The 18,993-nt window shown below is 39.3% G+C and overlaps 1 protein-coding gene across 1 annotated transcript in view; it reads right to left on the bottom strand.

Moving 5' to 3' along the window:
• Nucleotides 1-18,993, bottom strand: part of LOC122801266 (vomeronasal type-2 receptor 26-like) — a 108,239-nt gene that overhangs the window by 35,558 nt on the left and 53,688 nt on the right. The window contains exon 3 of the mRNA XM_044070816.1: nt 1,452-1,575. Coding sequence (XP_043926751.1) covers nt 1,452-1,575 — 124 coding nt within the window. The remainder of the gene's footprint in view (nt 1-1,451; nt 1,576-18,993) is intronic.

The raw sequence follows: 18,993 nt of genomic DNA on the forward strand, positions 1-18,993 counted from the left end.
CTCAATGGGCATGAAGCCTGAGGTGAGGTTATGATTAAACATGAGACTTAGGTGAGGTGCCAGTTCCTTTTGTAGTTCATGTAGTACACAGCCTGGGATGTCATCTGGTCCCATGGATGCTTTGGAGAGTGTCGTTTCTACCTGTGTGGCCGTGATTACCGGAATTTGGCAATCTTTTGGTATTGAGATGGGCCCTTTAGGGGGTGAGAGGGAGGTGAAGTTGGCACTAAATTGATCTGCCAGGATATTGGCACTATCCTTGGGATCAGTATATTTAATGCCATTCTGTTGTAGCTCAGAGCAGATCTGAGCATTGCCATTTAGATTCTTGACATAACTATAGAATACCTTGTGGTTGTCTTTGGAATCTTTGCAATTTTATTTTCGTAACTAGCTTTTCAGGATTTTATGAGGGATCTCAGCTTCTTACTGAGGCTGATGAGGGAGTTTTTTGCATCCTGGGATTTTCCTCTTTTCTGCAACAGTTTATCCCTTCTGTTGTATAGTTTGTTTATAGCAGGGGACCACCAGATTGGCTTCCTTTTTTTGGAGAAGAGCATCTTGGTTCTATTTGGGAGTAGAGCATTCATCCATATTGACCTCTTTCAGACTCTGCCCAGGAGTCCATTCTGGTTAGGTGACTTAGTCAGAGTCGCACATTCCAGGCAACTATAGGCTGAGAGTGTCAAAGTCTGAATCACAGGACTCAACTTTTTAATATAATGGACTTTGTTTACTGCCATGCAATGTTTGGAGAGAAATTTGCCATTCCTGAATTTTAGAAGTAGGCATCAAGAACTGTGTATGTGACTACAACTGCTGTAGCATATACATAACTGCACATATTATTACATGCATGTTAACACTGTGCCAGAATCTTTGATGCAGGAGACTGATACATTCTTTTTGTATTACCCAAAGGTTACTATGAAGAATGTTGCACCACCCATATTGGTTACCAATATATGCCAACAAAGAAGGCAGTTTAGTATGAGATACAGCCAACAAATTACTGCCTGTATACTTTATCCATTCTGTAACAAACTAAGGGCCATTGCCTACTCACCCTGGCTAAGTTATCTCTTCTGCAAGGGCCATGCCACCTAAAAAAAGACTGGGATTCTGAAAAAAAGCGTATTTAATAAATAAATTATAAAAAATATGTAACTTAATAAACATGGTAAACATGGTAAACATTCCTGTATTTTTATCAAAATGTTAACATATCCAGTGTACAAAAAATAACAGTTTTGCAGCAGGAGTTGTGGTGGACATACAGACCCACAGTAGTTGACTGCTATTCTGTGTGAGAATCGCTTACAGTATTTTTCTCTAACATAACCTGCATGCTTACAAAAGGTGCACAATTAAAGTAATTTCATACAGCTAGCTGTTGATATACTATACTACATTATGGTAAAATAAAGGTATCCATTCATGGTGTTACTCACCACTTTGATTAGCAATTTCACCTGCAGCACATGTAATACAGTCAAAGCAGCAGATCGGCTGTCCTCTACGAGTGACTTTTCGTGTTCCAGGAGGGCAGGATTCACTGCAAACAGAGTGTGGAACCTAAAAGATGAAATGTACACTTGTGTAAGCTGGACTTACCACAAGATTAGATGTTTGAATGATCACTGTTTCAGAAGACTAAGCTATATGGATTATATCCTGGCAAGAATATAATGGCCAGCCAGCTTCCAAAGCTTAAGGACACCTTCCATGTGCCCAAATTGTTTGGCAGCTCAAGCTGAGCTGACTAAAAGCTAAGTTTCGGTATGAAGCCCTTCAGAGATTTCCTGGCAGCACAGAGAGGGAGGCTGAGCTCTGAAAGGTATATGTTAGGAACAATGATACAAAGATGTCCAGACCCTGGTATAAAAAATACACTAGAAAACAATGGGTGTGGAGGGAGAGGCTACTGCAGCAGTGATCATCCATGCATCTACTGTTATGGTAAGCTCAACTTACACAACTGTGCTATGATCATCATAATGATAACTGCTGCAGTAACTTTAGCTATATAGGTAGATTCCTGTAGTTAACTACATTTGGGAGGTGGAAGGAGAAGATTCCAGAAATCCCTGGAGAATGGTCTTAGCAAAGCCTGATCTGGACCTAGAGAAGGAATTGAGATTATACTGTTCTGCAAAATTATGTACAGAAGACCAAGTAGTAGCTTACTAGAATATTTTTAGAATCCAACCCTTTCCAAAAAGATATAGATGATGCCAAAGGACCCTGGTAGAGAGGGCGTTCACCCTGCCTGGAATAGATTTGTTATGGTAATTATAACAAAAGGTAATAACCTGTGACAGCCATTTGGAAATAGTCTGTTTTGACACAGATTTTCCATTCTACTTACCTTCACAAGAAATAAACAACTGATCTGAAGATTTGAGAGATATAGTTCTATCAAGATAGTACCTGAGTTGTCTGTGGATTTCCAAGGTATGGAGTATCATTTCTTCCTCATTTTTAGATTCAGTAAAGAAAATGGGGAGAAGGATAGTTTGACTTAAAGTAAATTGGCTACCACTTTAGGCATAAAAGAAGGATTCTCAAAGAAACCCTGTCCCTATGGAAAATGAGATAGAGATAACTCACCATAAGAGCCAGCAACTCAGTTACCCTTCTCACTGAGGCCAGCGCAATCAGTAAAACTGTCTCCCCCTTTAGGAATCTCAAGTCACCCAGATTAGTTTCCTCAAATGGAGCAAGTCTTAAGCTTCTCTAACACAAAATTAAGATTCCCAAGGAGGAGCCACTGGTTTACTCGGAGGCCTCTTAAGCAAAACTCCTTTCAGGAACATTCTGACACTGAGACTGCCTTGAAAAAGGAGGATTTATGTGCAGACATGCTGAAATAGCTTATAAATTAACTTTGAAAGAGAATAAGAATACACGGGATAGTAACTCACAATTATTGTAAAACCAGAGAATAACTAGTACTGAATGTGTGCTGGTTATGTTATTGGTACCAACTAGAAAACTGTTTTCTTTTCATTAGCTAATATATGATTTTCTAGTAGTAGGCTTTCTTGCCTCCATTAGTACCTGTGGCTCATCCTCTGTAAGCAGGTGTCTAAAAGGAATTAAAACTAAATGATGGATGTATATCAAACACCCTTGTTCTTGTGTGAGTAGATCCAGTTTGTGAGGAAGTTTGTGGTAATTGTCTCTGGCCATTTCCAAAAGAAGGGAGAACCACTGTTGCCAAAGCCAGAAGGGAGTCAATACAATGATCCTGAGGGATTCCTTCTGAATCTTCAGAGGTAACCTGGATATTAGTGGAAAGGATGGCAAAACATACAGCTGCATTCCTGGCCAAAGAAAAGGAAAGGAAAAGAAAAGGCATCTGTCTTCCAGGCCTCCTTGTATGCAGTCCTGGAACAGAGTCATGCTTGTTAATTGTTCAAAGAGAAATCAAAATGGTCTACTTGAGGAACTCATACAGATAGATCAAATGCTGGAAGACCCCCCCCCCAACCTACTTTCCATTTTTGAGGCTCTACCCTGGTCCTGCCCAGGTTGACTGCCATGCAATTTTACTCTGACAGTATGTAGAATGCCTGTAGAGTGAGATTGTGTTATGACACTATATTCCAAGCTAACATGGATAGTCTGCAAAGGGGGATACAACCTAGTTCTCCCTTGCTTGTTGATGTGCCACAAGACTGTGGTATTTTTTGAAACCACTTTGAAGAGGTCCTGTGACCAAAGATGGTTTGGAGTGTTGAATGTTTTGATCAGGCCAAGCATCTCCTACATATTTATGAGTTTGCATCTGTCCTTGGTGCCCCACATACCCTTCACTTTTATCCCTCTTGAAAGTGAACCCCCAAGCAAAGTCTGAAGTGTCTGTGGTTGCTGACCTCTTTGAAGCAGTGAGAGAGATAGGGAGAGCTGGCTTTATGGATATCTGTTGTTTCCACCAAATAAATTTCTCTTATGACAAACCCCAGACACTTTTTCATCACCTATGTAGTGGATTGGCCGAACACTAAATCTCTTTTGAAAGGAGAATTTAAAATCCTCATTTTTAACTTCCTCCGGAAGGGTCTGAAAGTACAGCCGTGCAAACCTCCTTAAAAGAGTTCCAGTGGCCGTAGCCCTGGAAGAAGTATCAACAGAGCCATACACACACTTCCATCAATGAGTATTGTGTGACCTGTGCAAAAGAAAAAAAAACTAAGGTATTTAAAGCAGATTTATCCTCACAAGAAGAATCTACAGATGAAACATTCCTTATACTTTCACAATTTGTCAGAATAAACGTTAACATATGAACCTGACAATTCAAAGCAATGAAAACCAAAGCTGCAGAAGTGTACACTTTTTCCCCTTAACTATCAATAATTTTCCTGTCCTTATCAGAAAGAAAAGGATTGGAATTAGCTAACTGCTTATCAGCAGTGGGATCAACAAAGGCTATATCTGATGGGTCAAGAGGGACAGCTGGCTGACTAACAGGAAAATTGGAGGCAGTAATACACTCACACTGAAAACACTGGCACATTTTGGCAATAGTCTCAGAGAAAAAGAACCCCCCACTGGGAGAATCAGAATCTGAGCTCTACTCTGAATCTGAATCAGAAATCAGAGGAAAAACCCTAAATCCATCCCTGTATCTTCCTGTTCAGATTAATAATCTTGAATCTCCTCAGGAAAAGAGGAATCCCTCTTTCTTTTACAAGAAACTACTTTACAAGAAAGATAAAAAGGTTAGCCAGATGCAATAAACTACTCCTGTCTAAAGAAATTTGAGGAGGCATAGATACATGCTTGGTTTTCTGTTTCTTTCGTGATGGAAAAAATTTGGGATCAGCCGGTTTACTAATGACAGCAACTGCTTTCCCAGGGAAGGCACAGCATTCTGGCACATCAGGGAAATCTTCCCAGTTCTGTATGCCAGGCAGACAAGAGTGGCTCTCCTTTGATCCCCACTGAAGGGATTCAACAGTGGCTGAAGCTGCTACACCAGATCTTGGGTAAAAGATGAGTGCTCTGAGGTACAGCAAATGTCCACAGCAGAGTCACCCACCTGCATTTGAGGCAAATTGCAAGCCTGCTGTGGTGATAAAGGCTGTTTGTTTATTTATTTTTTTCTTTTTTGTGGCTGGAAGAAGGACTGACTGTGGGACCAGTAGTCCATTCCATAGTCAAGCCAAAAATGGTGTCTCTTTCCTAGCAAAGACAAGCTGCAATTGCTGGTAAACACTACCAGTCCTTAAAAGTTCATTTTTTGATAGAAAAGCACAGTAAAAAGTACCTTCAAACACTATGCCAGCCCCACCAAGAATAAAAAACACATTAAGTACATTTTAATTTAGTTAACACTACTTTTAAACCAACAGAAAAAAATGAGTGCTCCATTTAAAAGTGCATTGCAGATTTGAGACCGTCCACTAAAATACAACACTCCTAGCTTTAAAATTGCTATCCTATAGAATAAAGTAATAAAACGTTAATAAATTTAAGAAAATGGAAGTTATTTTTCCCCAATGGGAACTTATCTGCCCAGCAAAGGAAAGCACAGTCTGACAGTCAGTCCTCAAAGCCTCAATGAAACAAACTGTTCAGCAGCAGTGAAGCTCTGGTGGGATTCACACACAAACCTGTCTTTTAGTCAGCTCAGCTTCAGCTGCTTGACACTTTGGGTGCATGGAAGGTGCTGGAAGGTGCCCTGAAGCTTTGGAAGCTGGCCAGCCGCTATATTGTTGGCAGGATATAACCCATATAGCTAAGGCTACTACACCAATGATCAATACCCTAACCATAATTGAGAAACATCTCAGACAAATCTGAAGCATGGTAATTAAATTATATGACAGGCTCTTATGAATGAAACAAATAATTTACCATCACACATCAGTAGCCTGAAAGGTAGGATATGTAATGCGTGATGTTACAGGCTCGGGAGAAGAGCAGAAGTGTACCATTGTTTTAACTGTAGGTGGGTTTTGCATATTATGGATAGTGGTTAATGTCTTTACCTCATAAACACAAAGTACAGGGTTTGGTTCTGATCTGAAGCTATTAGCAAGGCTTAAATGTATCCTTCAAGGTAGTTAGCCTAGTATTCTACTATGAACTGCTCTCATGGCAACAACATATATGTTTTTAAATGCATAGCAACACATAAGTCTGGAGCAGAAGGGTATTAACATTTAACTTCATATATTTGACTTCTTGTATTATTTCTGATCCTGATAAACCAGAAAAGCAGAATAGATCAAAACTGACCATAATAGTAGATGGGAAATATTGAACAAATAGACAAAATAATACACACACCCTTACCTAACACAATTCTGTTGTTGTGGTCAATGTCAGTATAATCTTCATATAATGTGCTCCACTTACAGGCACACACAGTAAACACAACATTACTTCCAGTCCAATAACTTAGCCCCCATACTGATAGAAAGTAAGCATCCTAATATAGACTTCTCCAAATCTCAGACCCTCAGGTCGGTTATTGCACCACCTACATCTGTTCTTACATCACTGTGAAATGCTAGAATATTTTTACTAACATTTGATGCATTGCTTGTACAGTTACACACCATCTTATAGCAGGCCCTCATCTCAACAAGGGACTAGCACAATCATCATAGCAAGCACATGACCAGTGCCACGGTCTGCAAATGATTCACTATTTTGGCTTTTGTGTGTGCATGTACAAACAGGCCTCTGAATATGAGGGATGTGCATTTACAGAGGACTGTGTCCAACACTAGATATTTGTAGGCCAGACCCAGTATAACCAGAATAGGAAGTCTCCTAGCACAATAAAATAAGCAGAGCAGATAATGCGTCTGTTTAAAAAATACATTCAAATTCAGACCTGCAGAGTACAATATGAACCTAAGATGCAATTCAAAAGACAGACAAAATCAGGGGCAGTCCATGAAGAAAAGATAAGCAATCAGTGTGATTCAGCTCAGTCCCCAAAGGAAAATAGTGACACAGGTGCCTGTGTTCTGTAGGTCTATTATACATCAGCTTTCTTATATAATGAAAGCATTTTGATTGTCTTGCTGTTGGACAAGTCTAAATGTCCTATGATCTCTACAATGTTTATGTGGCCCTTAGCTGAATTTATTATTTAAGTTTCAGTGTACGCAAAGTTTAATTTACTGAAATCTGGGAAAATATACCATTTACTTACTAATCATTCCAAAAAGGAGAAACGTGTGCTGCCAATCTAAATAAATCAGTAAACAAACAGACAAATAAATAAAAAAGTACCTTTGCATACAGTTGATGCTCCAACTGCTCTAAACAATTATTGTGGTAAAAATACTTCAAAAATGTGGATATTTGCAAATCCTTCAGGATTTAATCAATAATACTCTCCTCATCAGATTAATACATGCACACATGCAAATGTGAGGTACAATGCCCTTTTATAAGCCATTAGGTTTACAGTCAAGACATAATCTAGCCTTTGTCATAGGTTAACATTTTCCTATATCTGTCAGAGGCATATAATGCTGTCAGATATCATATGCGTTTGGAGAACCTTACCAGTAATGGTAGTGCAATTTGTATCTTCATCTGGTTATCTTTGTTAGACATTGGTAAACAAGTTTTTATTTTATATTGTCATATAGTATTCATCTGTATTTTTAAATATATTTTATATGCATTATATTTTAGTTGTGCAATTACAGAGGTGACCCACTGAAGTTTATATGGTATTTCATCGGTTTTGAACTGAAGGTAAAAAGGTTTAAACATATTATAAAATGTGGTTTCTTAAACCTACAGCCTTTACAGATTATACTAATTGACAGAAATAACTTATGGCTACTAATAAAAGGATACATTTTTTTGATTAGAAAGACAAATGACAATATGAATACTTGTATTTTTAAAGGGAAACAATGATTTTCATATGATTTTGCATTTCCATGATCTAGTTCTAATAGTACACAAATGTGCTATTTGTGTTTTATGAGACTACAATAAAAGGAAGGAACATTTTATTTTATGTGCCTCTAAGTCCAGGTATTACTAAAATGCACAATATTTTTCAATTGTTAATTGCTCTTACATTAAAAACAAAAGTGATTTGAGAATCTTCTGTAACAAGGTTCATATAGTGCAATAATATATGCTGCATGCACTTAGAATAGAAAGAGAATGATTGATTTATGGATTACATACCGATAAAATTTTGAGATTTTGTAAGACATTCTAATTAGGATTTGCTGGGCAACTAGACTATAAGCTGCCAAAAACATAATCAGTTTTAAAAATGTTTATATATTTAGGTACACTAAACATTGACATTTACTATAAATCAAAAGACACTAAGTGGCAGTGATAAACTTGGTGACTAAGCAAGTAGCCTTGAAAAGGGTAAAATAAATATACTATTACTGTTCTGGCACTATCTTTAGCTATGACTATTACAGTAATGGTAATGTAATAGATTTAGCTAAGCTATACTAATCAGAAGATGCTCAGTTTGACTTCTGGTTAACCAGCAAATTCTGGTTTCCAAGGGAAGCCCAGTTGTCCAACCAGTGATGCCACCACACACACACACACACACACACACACACACACACACACACACACACACACACACACACACACACACACACACACACACACACACACACACACAGCCAACCAGGTTGTTCCACCTGGAGGAAGAAGTGGGAGAAGAAGGTGAATAGATACATGTATGTTCCTCATCATTCTTAAAACAGGACAGAGAAGTAACCCACTTCCCATCACTCCTAATACGGGGTAATGAGGGCTCAACATGTGGCTATGGTAGGCAGGCCCCCTTATTGGCCACTCCAGCTGGTTGCCATAATACAGACTTGGGGTGGAGAAAAGATGTGGGGCTGCCCCTCCCTTAAGACAAGTGAAAGCACTTTATCACTGGGTGGCATTATGGTGCATGACGAGCAGGCCCGAGATGGAGTGCTGTGGCACTTCACAGGCCAGGATGCACTGATTCACAACACCCAGGCACCGGGCATTAGAGGTGGGCTTCTGGGATTCAAACAGGTTTAAGCCAGAAATGGGAGATGGTAACCCAAAACATGGCTTGGCAGGGGTGAGATGCCTACCAGTCCAAAACTGAACCATTGTCAGTAAGTGTCTTTTGTTGTCCAACTGGAATTTCTGAATCATAATTTGTATAAAAATAAATAAAGTTGGCTTTTGATATCCCACTTGGTTGTGTCATTGTTGTAGGGAAGGGTAGAAATCTTCTAATTTCACAATTATGGCTTTGGATATATTGTACTACATTGCAAAGTTTAAATTGCTACATATTTTAAACAATAATGTGGCAGGATAATACAAGTATTTAATGTTTACGTACAGTTCACAAAAAATAATTTAATGTAACAAGAAATCTGAATATTAGATGGGCTATTTAAAATAATATAAAGCTTCACTCTTGAAATGGGTGGCAATTAACATGAATTGGTAATACAGAGTATATTTTCAAATGGTTGAACAGACAATGACTGCAATGTCATCACCTTACCGATATGTATTTTTTGTATGGGAATTCTTACAAGAAAAGTTATTTATTTCAAATTTTACCATGGTTTCAAAGGGTACATTTTATGGAACAAATGTACATGAAGGTATTTTGTATTTTCTACATTTGTTCAGTAGTCTGTTATAATGACATTTCAAATCCTTTTGAAAGGAAGCTGAAAGACATACAAATTTAATTCACATAGATATCACTCAACTGCTAAGATTTACGCATAGACTAGGCCTTCTTCTATGTGGATTACTGTCTTGTTTCATGAGACGTTTATTTAGGAGTGCATGCATTATTATAGGTTCTTGCACCTCAAAGGCCAACATTGTTTTTTTTTTCTTTCTTGAACTACACTGTTAAGTGTTTTTTATTTATTTATTTATTTATTTATTACTATAGAGCTATCATTTTTGGTCTTGATAGCTTGAAAAGAATGAATGTAGCTGGCTAGATAGAAATGGATTGGACACTTGCCAAACAAGTAAATAAGTAAGAGTATGAGTGATACACGTTTTTAAATAACTGTTGTTGAAACATAGCATCTGAATTTTGTGTCTGCCTGTAGTCCTTTTAGCATTAGAAAAACTGTTTAAAAGATGGAGACAGGATTTTAAAAATATTATGTTTGTTTATTAGATTTAACATGACTGTACAAGTTATGCAAGTTAAGTCTTTCTCTATCTTAAAAGAAATAACAAAGGAGAGAAAGGTCATTACCAGGAATTAAGACTTCCAAATATTATCCACAAGGTACCTGTCTAATCGTATGACTACTGTGTATTGCACAGGCACATGTAAGGAAAATATTCTGAAAGAAAGATTGTTTTACAATTTTTTTATTTGACAAGTACTTCTTGTTATGTATAAGAAACAAGAGGGAATATTTGACATCTGGCATATGAAATATGTGAAGTGGCATTTTGATATTTTGTCTTTTGTCTTTAAAGAATAGTAACTAATAACATTGTTGAGGACTGATGTAGTTCTTATCTTCTTTAGTACAACAATAACAAAAAAAAGAGAATACATGGTTAATTTACAACTACCTCTTACTTAAATGCATACATTTATTTTGAAAAATAGAAATATATAGCAGACAAGTTGTTAAAGATAGCTTCCCCTACTCAACATGGCTTTTGGCCTAACCAGAGCACATCTACAGCACAAATATATATGTCCCAGTCCCCTTCAATAAACACATCACACCGAATGACATTTGACGACCTTTATTAAACTTCCATAACATAACTTTGATTATCAAATTTTACTTACAACTGGACATAGTATAGTTGTTTCTAAACACAGCATAAACATCCTTGTAATGTTAATCAGGACAGTGTACCTGCTCATCCTGCCCAGTAAGCAGCGTCCATAACTTTTCTTGCTCACTTACTCATAAACCACCTTGTAATGTTAATCAGGACAGCGTACCTGCTCATCCTGCCCAGTAAGCAGCGTCCATACCTTTGCCTGCTTACTTTACTTATAAACCTCCTTGTAATGTTAATCAGGACAGTGTACCTGCTCATCCTGCCCAGTAAGCAGCATCCATACCTTTGCTCGCTTACTAATGAAGCAGCATCCAAGACTCACTTCATAAACCATTCTTCGAATTACCGACCAAATAAGCAGCATCCTTACCTCCGTTGCTTACTTATTCAGCAACTCCCTCCAGCTGCTCATTTCCTTTCCACAAATCCTTGAAATAAACATCCAAACACCGGAGGGGGAACAGAACAGGGCAAGCCTGTCCCTCTTCTCCACCTACCCCAACTAATAACCTAACCAAAATCCCCACCAAACAGCAAACAAAAAAGGGGGAAGGAGATTGGGTAGCAAGTTCATGCCAAAATGTGATTACTTACCCAGCTACACTTGTCTAAACCCATTAAGCCCCTCCCCACCCTTATCTCAGTTCCCCTCAGTCATCCCTCCATTTAACCCTTTCACCTTCCCAACCCACCTAACTCCCATTAATATATCAGCCTAATCCCTTTGAAGATGTCCCAGGGCAACTTGTTTTTTTACCAAACCTCATTTGTCCCGGTCCCCTTCAATAAACACATCATACCGAATGACATTTGATGATCTTTATTAAACTTCCATAACATAACTTTGATTACCAAATTTTATTTACAACTGGACATAGTATAGCTGATTCTAAACACAGCATAAACCTCCTTATAATGTTATTCAGGACAGTGTAGCTGCTCATCCTGCCCAGTAAGCACTGCCCATACCTTTGCCCACTCACTTTACTTATAAACCTCCTTGTAATGTTAATCAGGACAGCGTACCTGCTCATGCTGCCCAGTAAGCAGCATCCATACCTTTGCTTGCTTACTTTACTTATGAAGCAGCATCCAAGACTCACTTCACATCCCATTTAGTGAATTATCCATCCTTTACTTATGAAACATTGTCCCATCTTACTTCATAAACCATTCATCGAATTACCAACCAAATAAGCAGCATCCTTACCTCTGTTGCTTACCTTTTCAGCAAACTTCCTCCAGCTGCTCATTTCCTTTCCACAAATCCTTAAAATAAACCTCCAAACACCAGAGGGGGAACAGAAGAGGGCAAGCCTGTCCCTCTTCTCTGTCAACCAGCCTGAACAGGCTGTTCCCCCTCCCTTCTACTCAAATTCTTCAACCCAGTGCATCCCATAAAAGGAAGGATCAAGCCAAACATAATTCGGTGTACCCATCATCTGTAAATCACCTTAAAGTCCTGTCACAAACCCACTGTGTCATATCAGCACTGAAACACACCCTAATGAAAGTAAATAAAGTAGGATTACCGTGACCCCACTACCACCGAAACATCCACATCAAGAGAATACATATCCTTTTAGCCTGCTTCCTTCACCACTGAAATCTTGGCTCAACCTGAACGGATTAACAACCTGTAACCATCACAACCGCAAACTATAATCCCTTGAACTTAAGTTATCACCCTGTCACCTGTAGCCTATTACATTAGCCCACCAACCACCTAGCTCTGGCTGTGCAACAATCAATTACCGTAGGTATAATCTAAGTCTAAAACTATAATGCTCTAACCTTAGATGGCAGAAAACCTGCACCCCTTGATCCATTTGCTCAGAACTCATCTATGCTCAGCAATAAAGTACTCTATGTGCCCAACCTTAAAGACCCTCATACACCCATTATCAGACCATGGTTAACCCGTTTGTCCCTGTCCTTTCTGCTTGAAAGCTCGCTTTCCTTATGTTACCTATACCACTAATAGGTAAGTAAAATCTGTCCTACCATTGTCTTATCCTGCAACTCAAACTTACTTTAAACCTTCTAACTCCCCTGTAACAATGCACCCAGTTTCTAAAACCACCCCACCACAACCACCTATCTACCATGCTTCCTGAACCCTATGTACAGCATTCACCCAAACTTCAAGTGAAATGATCCTTGTGCTGTTCTGTAAAATCTTAACCTGGTATGAAATATTCACACCATCTTTCAAGGGCCCAATTTGTCACCCCAAAGATACCGCCCATTAGGAACAGACTCCAGCTCCCCCATCACACACCTCATTGGCCCTTCGCCCCATATGATTCAAACAACTGGATGAATGACCACCACAACCCCAGGTTTCCAAGAAAGCAAAGATTGAACTCTCCCGACTTGTCAGAGCCATTGTGCTGTAGCGTAATAAGTTCCTATGCCCCTATAAATGATGAGACTCTACTCATCCCGTGAGATCTCCATACTCCCCATAAACCGTCCCCAGCAGCTTTTTTTTATTACCCTCCTTTTTCCCCCTACCTGCTTCTACCTTACTTGCCCCCTATGCCAATGCAATAATCAGCTCCCACCAATAAACACAGAGCTCTAACAGGCCTTACCGAGGTGATTGCTCACCACCCTACCAAAACCTCACCTTACAAATTCCCTTTGCAAGCCACTGCATGGTGCCAGCTGCACTTCAGCAAATTCCATCATTAACTGTTGTCCACTTGTGTTCCCCATGTGTGGCCTCCTCGCTTGCTACTGCATCCGTTATCTGCCAATTCAATGTATATCTCTACAACTGGTACTCAGCACACCATCATCTACAAAGAAAAGGAGAAACGTAAGCCCTCTAATATGTAAAGAGAAAGCTCCACCTTATACCCATCTATTCCAAATTACAGCTGCAGCATTCCAAGACCCCATCTACAAGAAAGTAAAAGCAATGTAAAACATCCAAAATACATAACACATTCCAAGATATCTTCAAGGGCAACCTATCCTGCCAAACCGGGAAGGAATGTACCATCAAAACTCTCATATGTGACAAAGCAGCCATAACTGAAGCAATGCTTCCTATGACCCTATCAAATACCCAAGATAAATTTAACTACCAGTGGAATATATCAAACATAAACCCAATCTGAATAGGCCTATCTCTACCACAAACCATGTAACTTTGCAATTCCAGACCAGCAAAGCTGTTGAACATGTTACATTAAAGAAATCCCAATCCCACAGAGCCACACACTCCTGGGATCTAAACCTTGTCTTCACCATGAACAAAACATGCTGGAGGGACATGTTCCTGACACAGACTCCCCAGACTCTGGAATAGACTGCCCATACATGTCAAACAGCATGCCTCTTTGGCCCTTTTCAAAGGAACCTTGATGATTGAATGGGAGATAGGAAATTCATCCCAGGGATCATGTCAGTCGCCCTGCTAGACAGGGGTTCAGGGAAGCAAATACTATGAAAGGAATAGTGCTTCACCCAAATGACAATGGCCCCACCTAAAACCACATCCACAATGGTACCTCCCTTTCCACCAAATGTACCAAGCACTACTCTTATGGCTTATAAATTGCCAACACAACAGGATTTGCTCTAACATACCCCCCACCCCCGAGAGATTCAAAGTCCAAAACTCAAATGCACCTCACTGCCCAGTGCCTAGCTCTCAACCTTCTATTTCCAAAATGAGAAACATTAGCATTTAAAATTGTGGAACAAATACAAAAATGAGTAACACAACTAATGGCTTATTAACAACTTCAGCTAGGAAGGTCATAGGATGGTTAACATTTTGCTGATTTTGCTTCTAACAAGGAGCTCTTAATGAAGTAATACAAACCGCAACAATCCCAAAGGTTTCTCATTTGTACCGTTGCTCCTGCCCATCCCTCCGGCAACATGCAGATCACCCCCTGCACTAATGTCCTGTTTTTTTTTTGTTTTTTTTTTAATAAAGTGAGACATACCTTGCTTAATCCTCCCCATACCCCTCAATCCCTTACAGCAAGAAATCTGGACAAAGTCATAAATAAAAGTGGGACAAAAGATCAAAATAGGGATAATTTTTAAATATTGCTCCTACAAACTTCGAAAGTTGATAGAATAGCAGGCAGAACTCTTGACCTTCTGCGGAAGTCTGTATTGTTGAGTGGAACCTCCTTGAAAGGTATAGACAAAATATAAAAGGAGACAAGAATGTTAGCTATATAAACAGACTGCTCCTCCATAAATATCTTGCAAAGTGCTTGTTGTACACAGTCCTATATCTAAACAATTATTCAAAATGTGTCCCTGCTCACCTCCATTTTGGGTTTTGTCCTATCGCCGCTGTCTGCATCAAGCTAAAATCTGAGAACCCGCCACACCTCTCAACTTCTAAGAGCAAGAAATCTGTATAAAGCCATGGACAGTGAACAAACGAAGCTGAAAATCCCCAAGATTGCTCTCATATCTCTTGAAAAACAACCAACACCGACGCACCATGATGGACATGAAGTCTGAATGCAAGTGGGCATCATTTCCCAGCAGCCACCATCATCAGTGATTGATCAGAGAAGACAAAATAATGAAAGGCAGCACAAAACCTGAGCCAAAACTCCAGATCAACCCCCCCAACTCTAAACCCTGGATAACCAAGAGGCATGACCCTTCTTCAGCTTACTAAAAAAAAATATATTTTTTATTTATTTACTTTTGGGGGAAATATATGCTTTAATGTGAAGGGCACAGCTTAAAGCTGCTCTGACAATGCCCCCACAACTCCACGCATGCGTGGACTACACTGTTACCTCAGACAGAGCTCACACTATCAATATAAAGCCTGCAAAAGGAAACCCATCCCCCCTCCTTTTTTTTTTCCTTCTTTGGGAATCATCCCTGCAAAAGTAACCACTCAGTCTACCCACAAACACTGATTAAACATCGGGGCAACAACTAAATAAATGCATAATTCCATTGCTGTCACCAATAACCGAGGAAAGGCTATCCCCAGAGCATTGCGTGCATTCCTTCACAGTAACAGATGGGCAGCAAAAAAGCACATGGCTTTGTATAATTAGTATGTTCCACTTTATAATGCTCTCTGAAAATATAATTAGACTCAAACTAATGATTTTGCTACTGTTCCTGAACCCTGCATATACTGACTTAATTACAAAGTTATTGAGAGAACTAAATCCATACAAAGATTATTAGCAGAATCCCAGAACTACTGGTGTTACATTTAATAATAATAATCCTATTGCAGCTGATAACAGCCTCCTTCCTGTCTGCTCTTATAACTCAATCACAAGCAGTTTTACAAAATCAACAAATCACAGCATAAAAGTACCAAACAAAATTAATATACCATTATATATTAAACACAGATAGTAGACCAATATAACAATGGTAGATGTGGGTACCTCGAGGCCCACCTCGATAAAACAAAACAACTTTTATCATACAGCCTTGAACCACTAATTCTGCCTTAGGAAGGTAGAGTTAAGTAACATTCTACCCGTACAAGCATTCTGGTGCAGCCTTCCTCTCAGGAAGTTGTTTTTTTTTTTTTTTTTTAATCTGAAATCTGCCCATCCCCGGGATAAACATTCTTGTGAAGGGAGTCAGAGTCCAATAAACTGTACATCTCCCCCTCCCCTTTGTTAAATAAAGCCACCCATATGTGTGTTGCAAAAACACATTAGCAGACCTAACAGTTGACTTAAAAGCCCACGAAAACACCACTACTGGACCCAGACTCGAAGTAAGAATTGTGGGAAAAACTATACAGCTGACAGATATCAGCTACCCAAACTGTGGGACAACTTTGTGAAGTAAAACCTGGACCTTCAGTGGGAAATTGAACAGTAAAAAGTTTGCAGCCTGAATGTGCCTAACCTGCCACATTGAGGCATCGCTGCAAACGCCATCTAATGTGACCGGAAAATACACTGCTATGGAATGTAAAGCAATGAACTATAGTAGAAAATTAAAAACCTTTCTAACCTGAAACTCTGTCTGAAGTGTTAAGACTCTTCACAACTACTCACTAGATGCAGAGGCCATCTGTATTTCTCCTTAGTAAGCAAAGCAGGCATTCTACAAAACGTGCCCCATTCAACCTCAAAATGATACCCTATACAACTACACATGTCTGGTAACATACAGTTGGATTCATTGCTTCCCAGACCATGGAAAGCCCAAAGAAACTGCTGTTCCAGCCAAAACACATCACCAATGAATGAATCACAGCAGGAAAGCCACCTGCATAATCTGACTACTAGACTGACATGCTTACCATAATTACCAAAAAAAAGAAAACCTTAACCCATGCGGTACATTCTTTTGTCCTGACCCACTTCCAGTACCTAAATCACCCCTTTTGTAAGCAATTCTCAATAAAATACTAATACTGAAGTAACCAGCAGGAATGAACCATAGCCCTACACCCCATTAAAACACTCTTCCCGCACCTTATAAACCACCCCCCAAAAAAAAAAAAACCCTCACTAAAAGTATTCCAAGGCCTACCTGCACAACAGAGCCTATAGGTCGTCATGGGTGTCATACTTGCTGTAGCAAGTTCACGCCAAAATATGATTACTTACCCAGCTACACTTGTCTAAACTCTTAAGCCCCTCCCCACCCTTATCTCATTTCCTCTCAGGCATCCCTCCCGCCATTTAACCTTTTTGCCTCCCCAACCCACCTAACTCCCATTAATATATCAGCCTAACCAGTCTTTGAAGATGTCCCAGGACAACTTGGTTTGTTACCAAACCTCATTTTACACAGTCTATCTCTAGATCTCATAACAACAATAAATTAGTCTCCTGTCTATTCCTTGATCTCTCCTGTATAAACTATCTAGCCTCAATTTCTACAATTCGTCTCTTTGTTGGGTCTCTAGCTATCAGATCCAAGGAACCACAAGTATGGCAGGTACAAAGGCCAAAACAACATAACTCAAAAGCAAAAGATGGTCAGCACCAAATGGCAAAACATGATAAAATTTATTGTGACAACTCCACCATTGTAGTGTGCGTACACACTAGAAACCTGAAATCAGACTGGTTTCAGCATCATCATGCCTTCATCAGTGAGAATGGGTCTCTAGCTACCTCTGCAACTGACTTCAATTGGCAAAATGGCTCTCTGCATCTTCCCCATTTCTCCCTGTACAAACCGGGGTTCTCCAAGGCTCCATTTTTGGACCCGTACTATTTAACATTTTCACTAACAACCTCTACTCAGTATTAGTATCCTGACCTCAGTCCTTATTAATACAATATGCTGATGACTCTATAATAATTTTCTCCTCTGACAATCTTTCCCATCTTCTCACATTAACCAAAGATTCTCTCCACTTAGTTGAAAAATGGCTAAAAAACAACAAACTTCTACAAACCCTAAGAAAACTAAACTCCTCCTCTTTTTTCCTAAATATCTCCAACACCACAAATCTACCTTCACTGTCATCTTCCTCAGTAACACAACTATCAAGGCTGAACCCCATACAAAACTACTAGGAGCATAATTGATGACCAACTAAAATTTGATCTCCTCATCCAACAGTGCATGAAAAAGACTCATCAAAAACTGGGCTTGCTCTACAGCAACAAAAATCTGTCACTAAGAAATCTAAACCCTTTCTTGCACAAGCCTACCCACTTCTCACCCTATTATATGCCACTCCAATCCTTACTAGCCTACAGTGTAATCTTATGTCTAAGCTTGAACTCACATATAATAAAATCTCTAAATTTGCTGGAAATCAACCCTATCACTCACACCACTGCCTATCTTTAAAAAAACCTACAGTGGCTAGAAATCCACCAACAACTGCTTCTGCCTCAGTTACACTTGACTCACTCCATTCTAAACAAACCCAACTCCTGTCCTGCTCTCTCAACTCATCTCTCTCGCTATACTCCTAATCATACACTCTAAAGCTCTGATCAACACCTCCTGGAAATCTATGAGCCCAAAAAAAACATAGGCAAACTTATCTGCAATCACTCTGTTGCTAATGCATGGAATAATCTGCCCTTGTGTTTAAGAACTATTTCTAACACTAACTGCTTCAAAACATACTTTAAAAGACTACCTACTAAACTCATGGGCCTGCTCTTGCCCTGACCCGACTTAAGCTACCTTCCCCTCTATTACAACTAACCTCTCCTTCCCCTAATTTTTTCATTATCTCTCTACTAA

This window comes from Protopterus annectens, chromosome 4.part1 (genome assembly GCF_019279795.1).
Source record: "Protopterus annectens isolate FY-2018-M chromosome 4.part1, PAN1.0, whole genome shotgun sequence".
Lineage (NCBI taxonomy): Eukaryota > Metazoa > Chordata > Ceratodontiformes > Protopteridae > Protopterus > Protopterus annectens.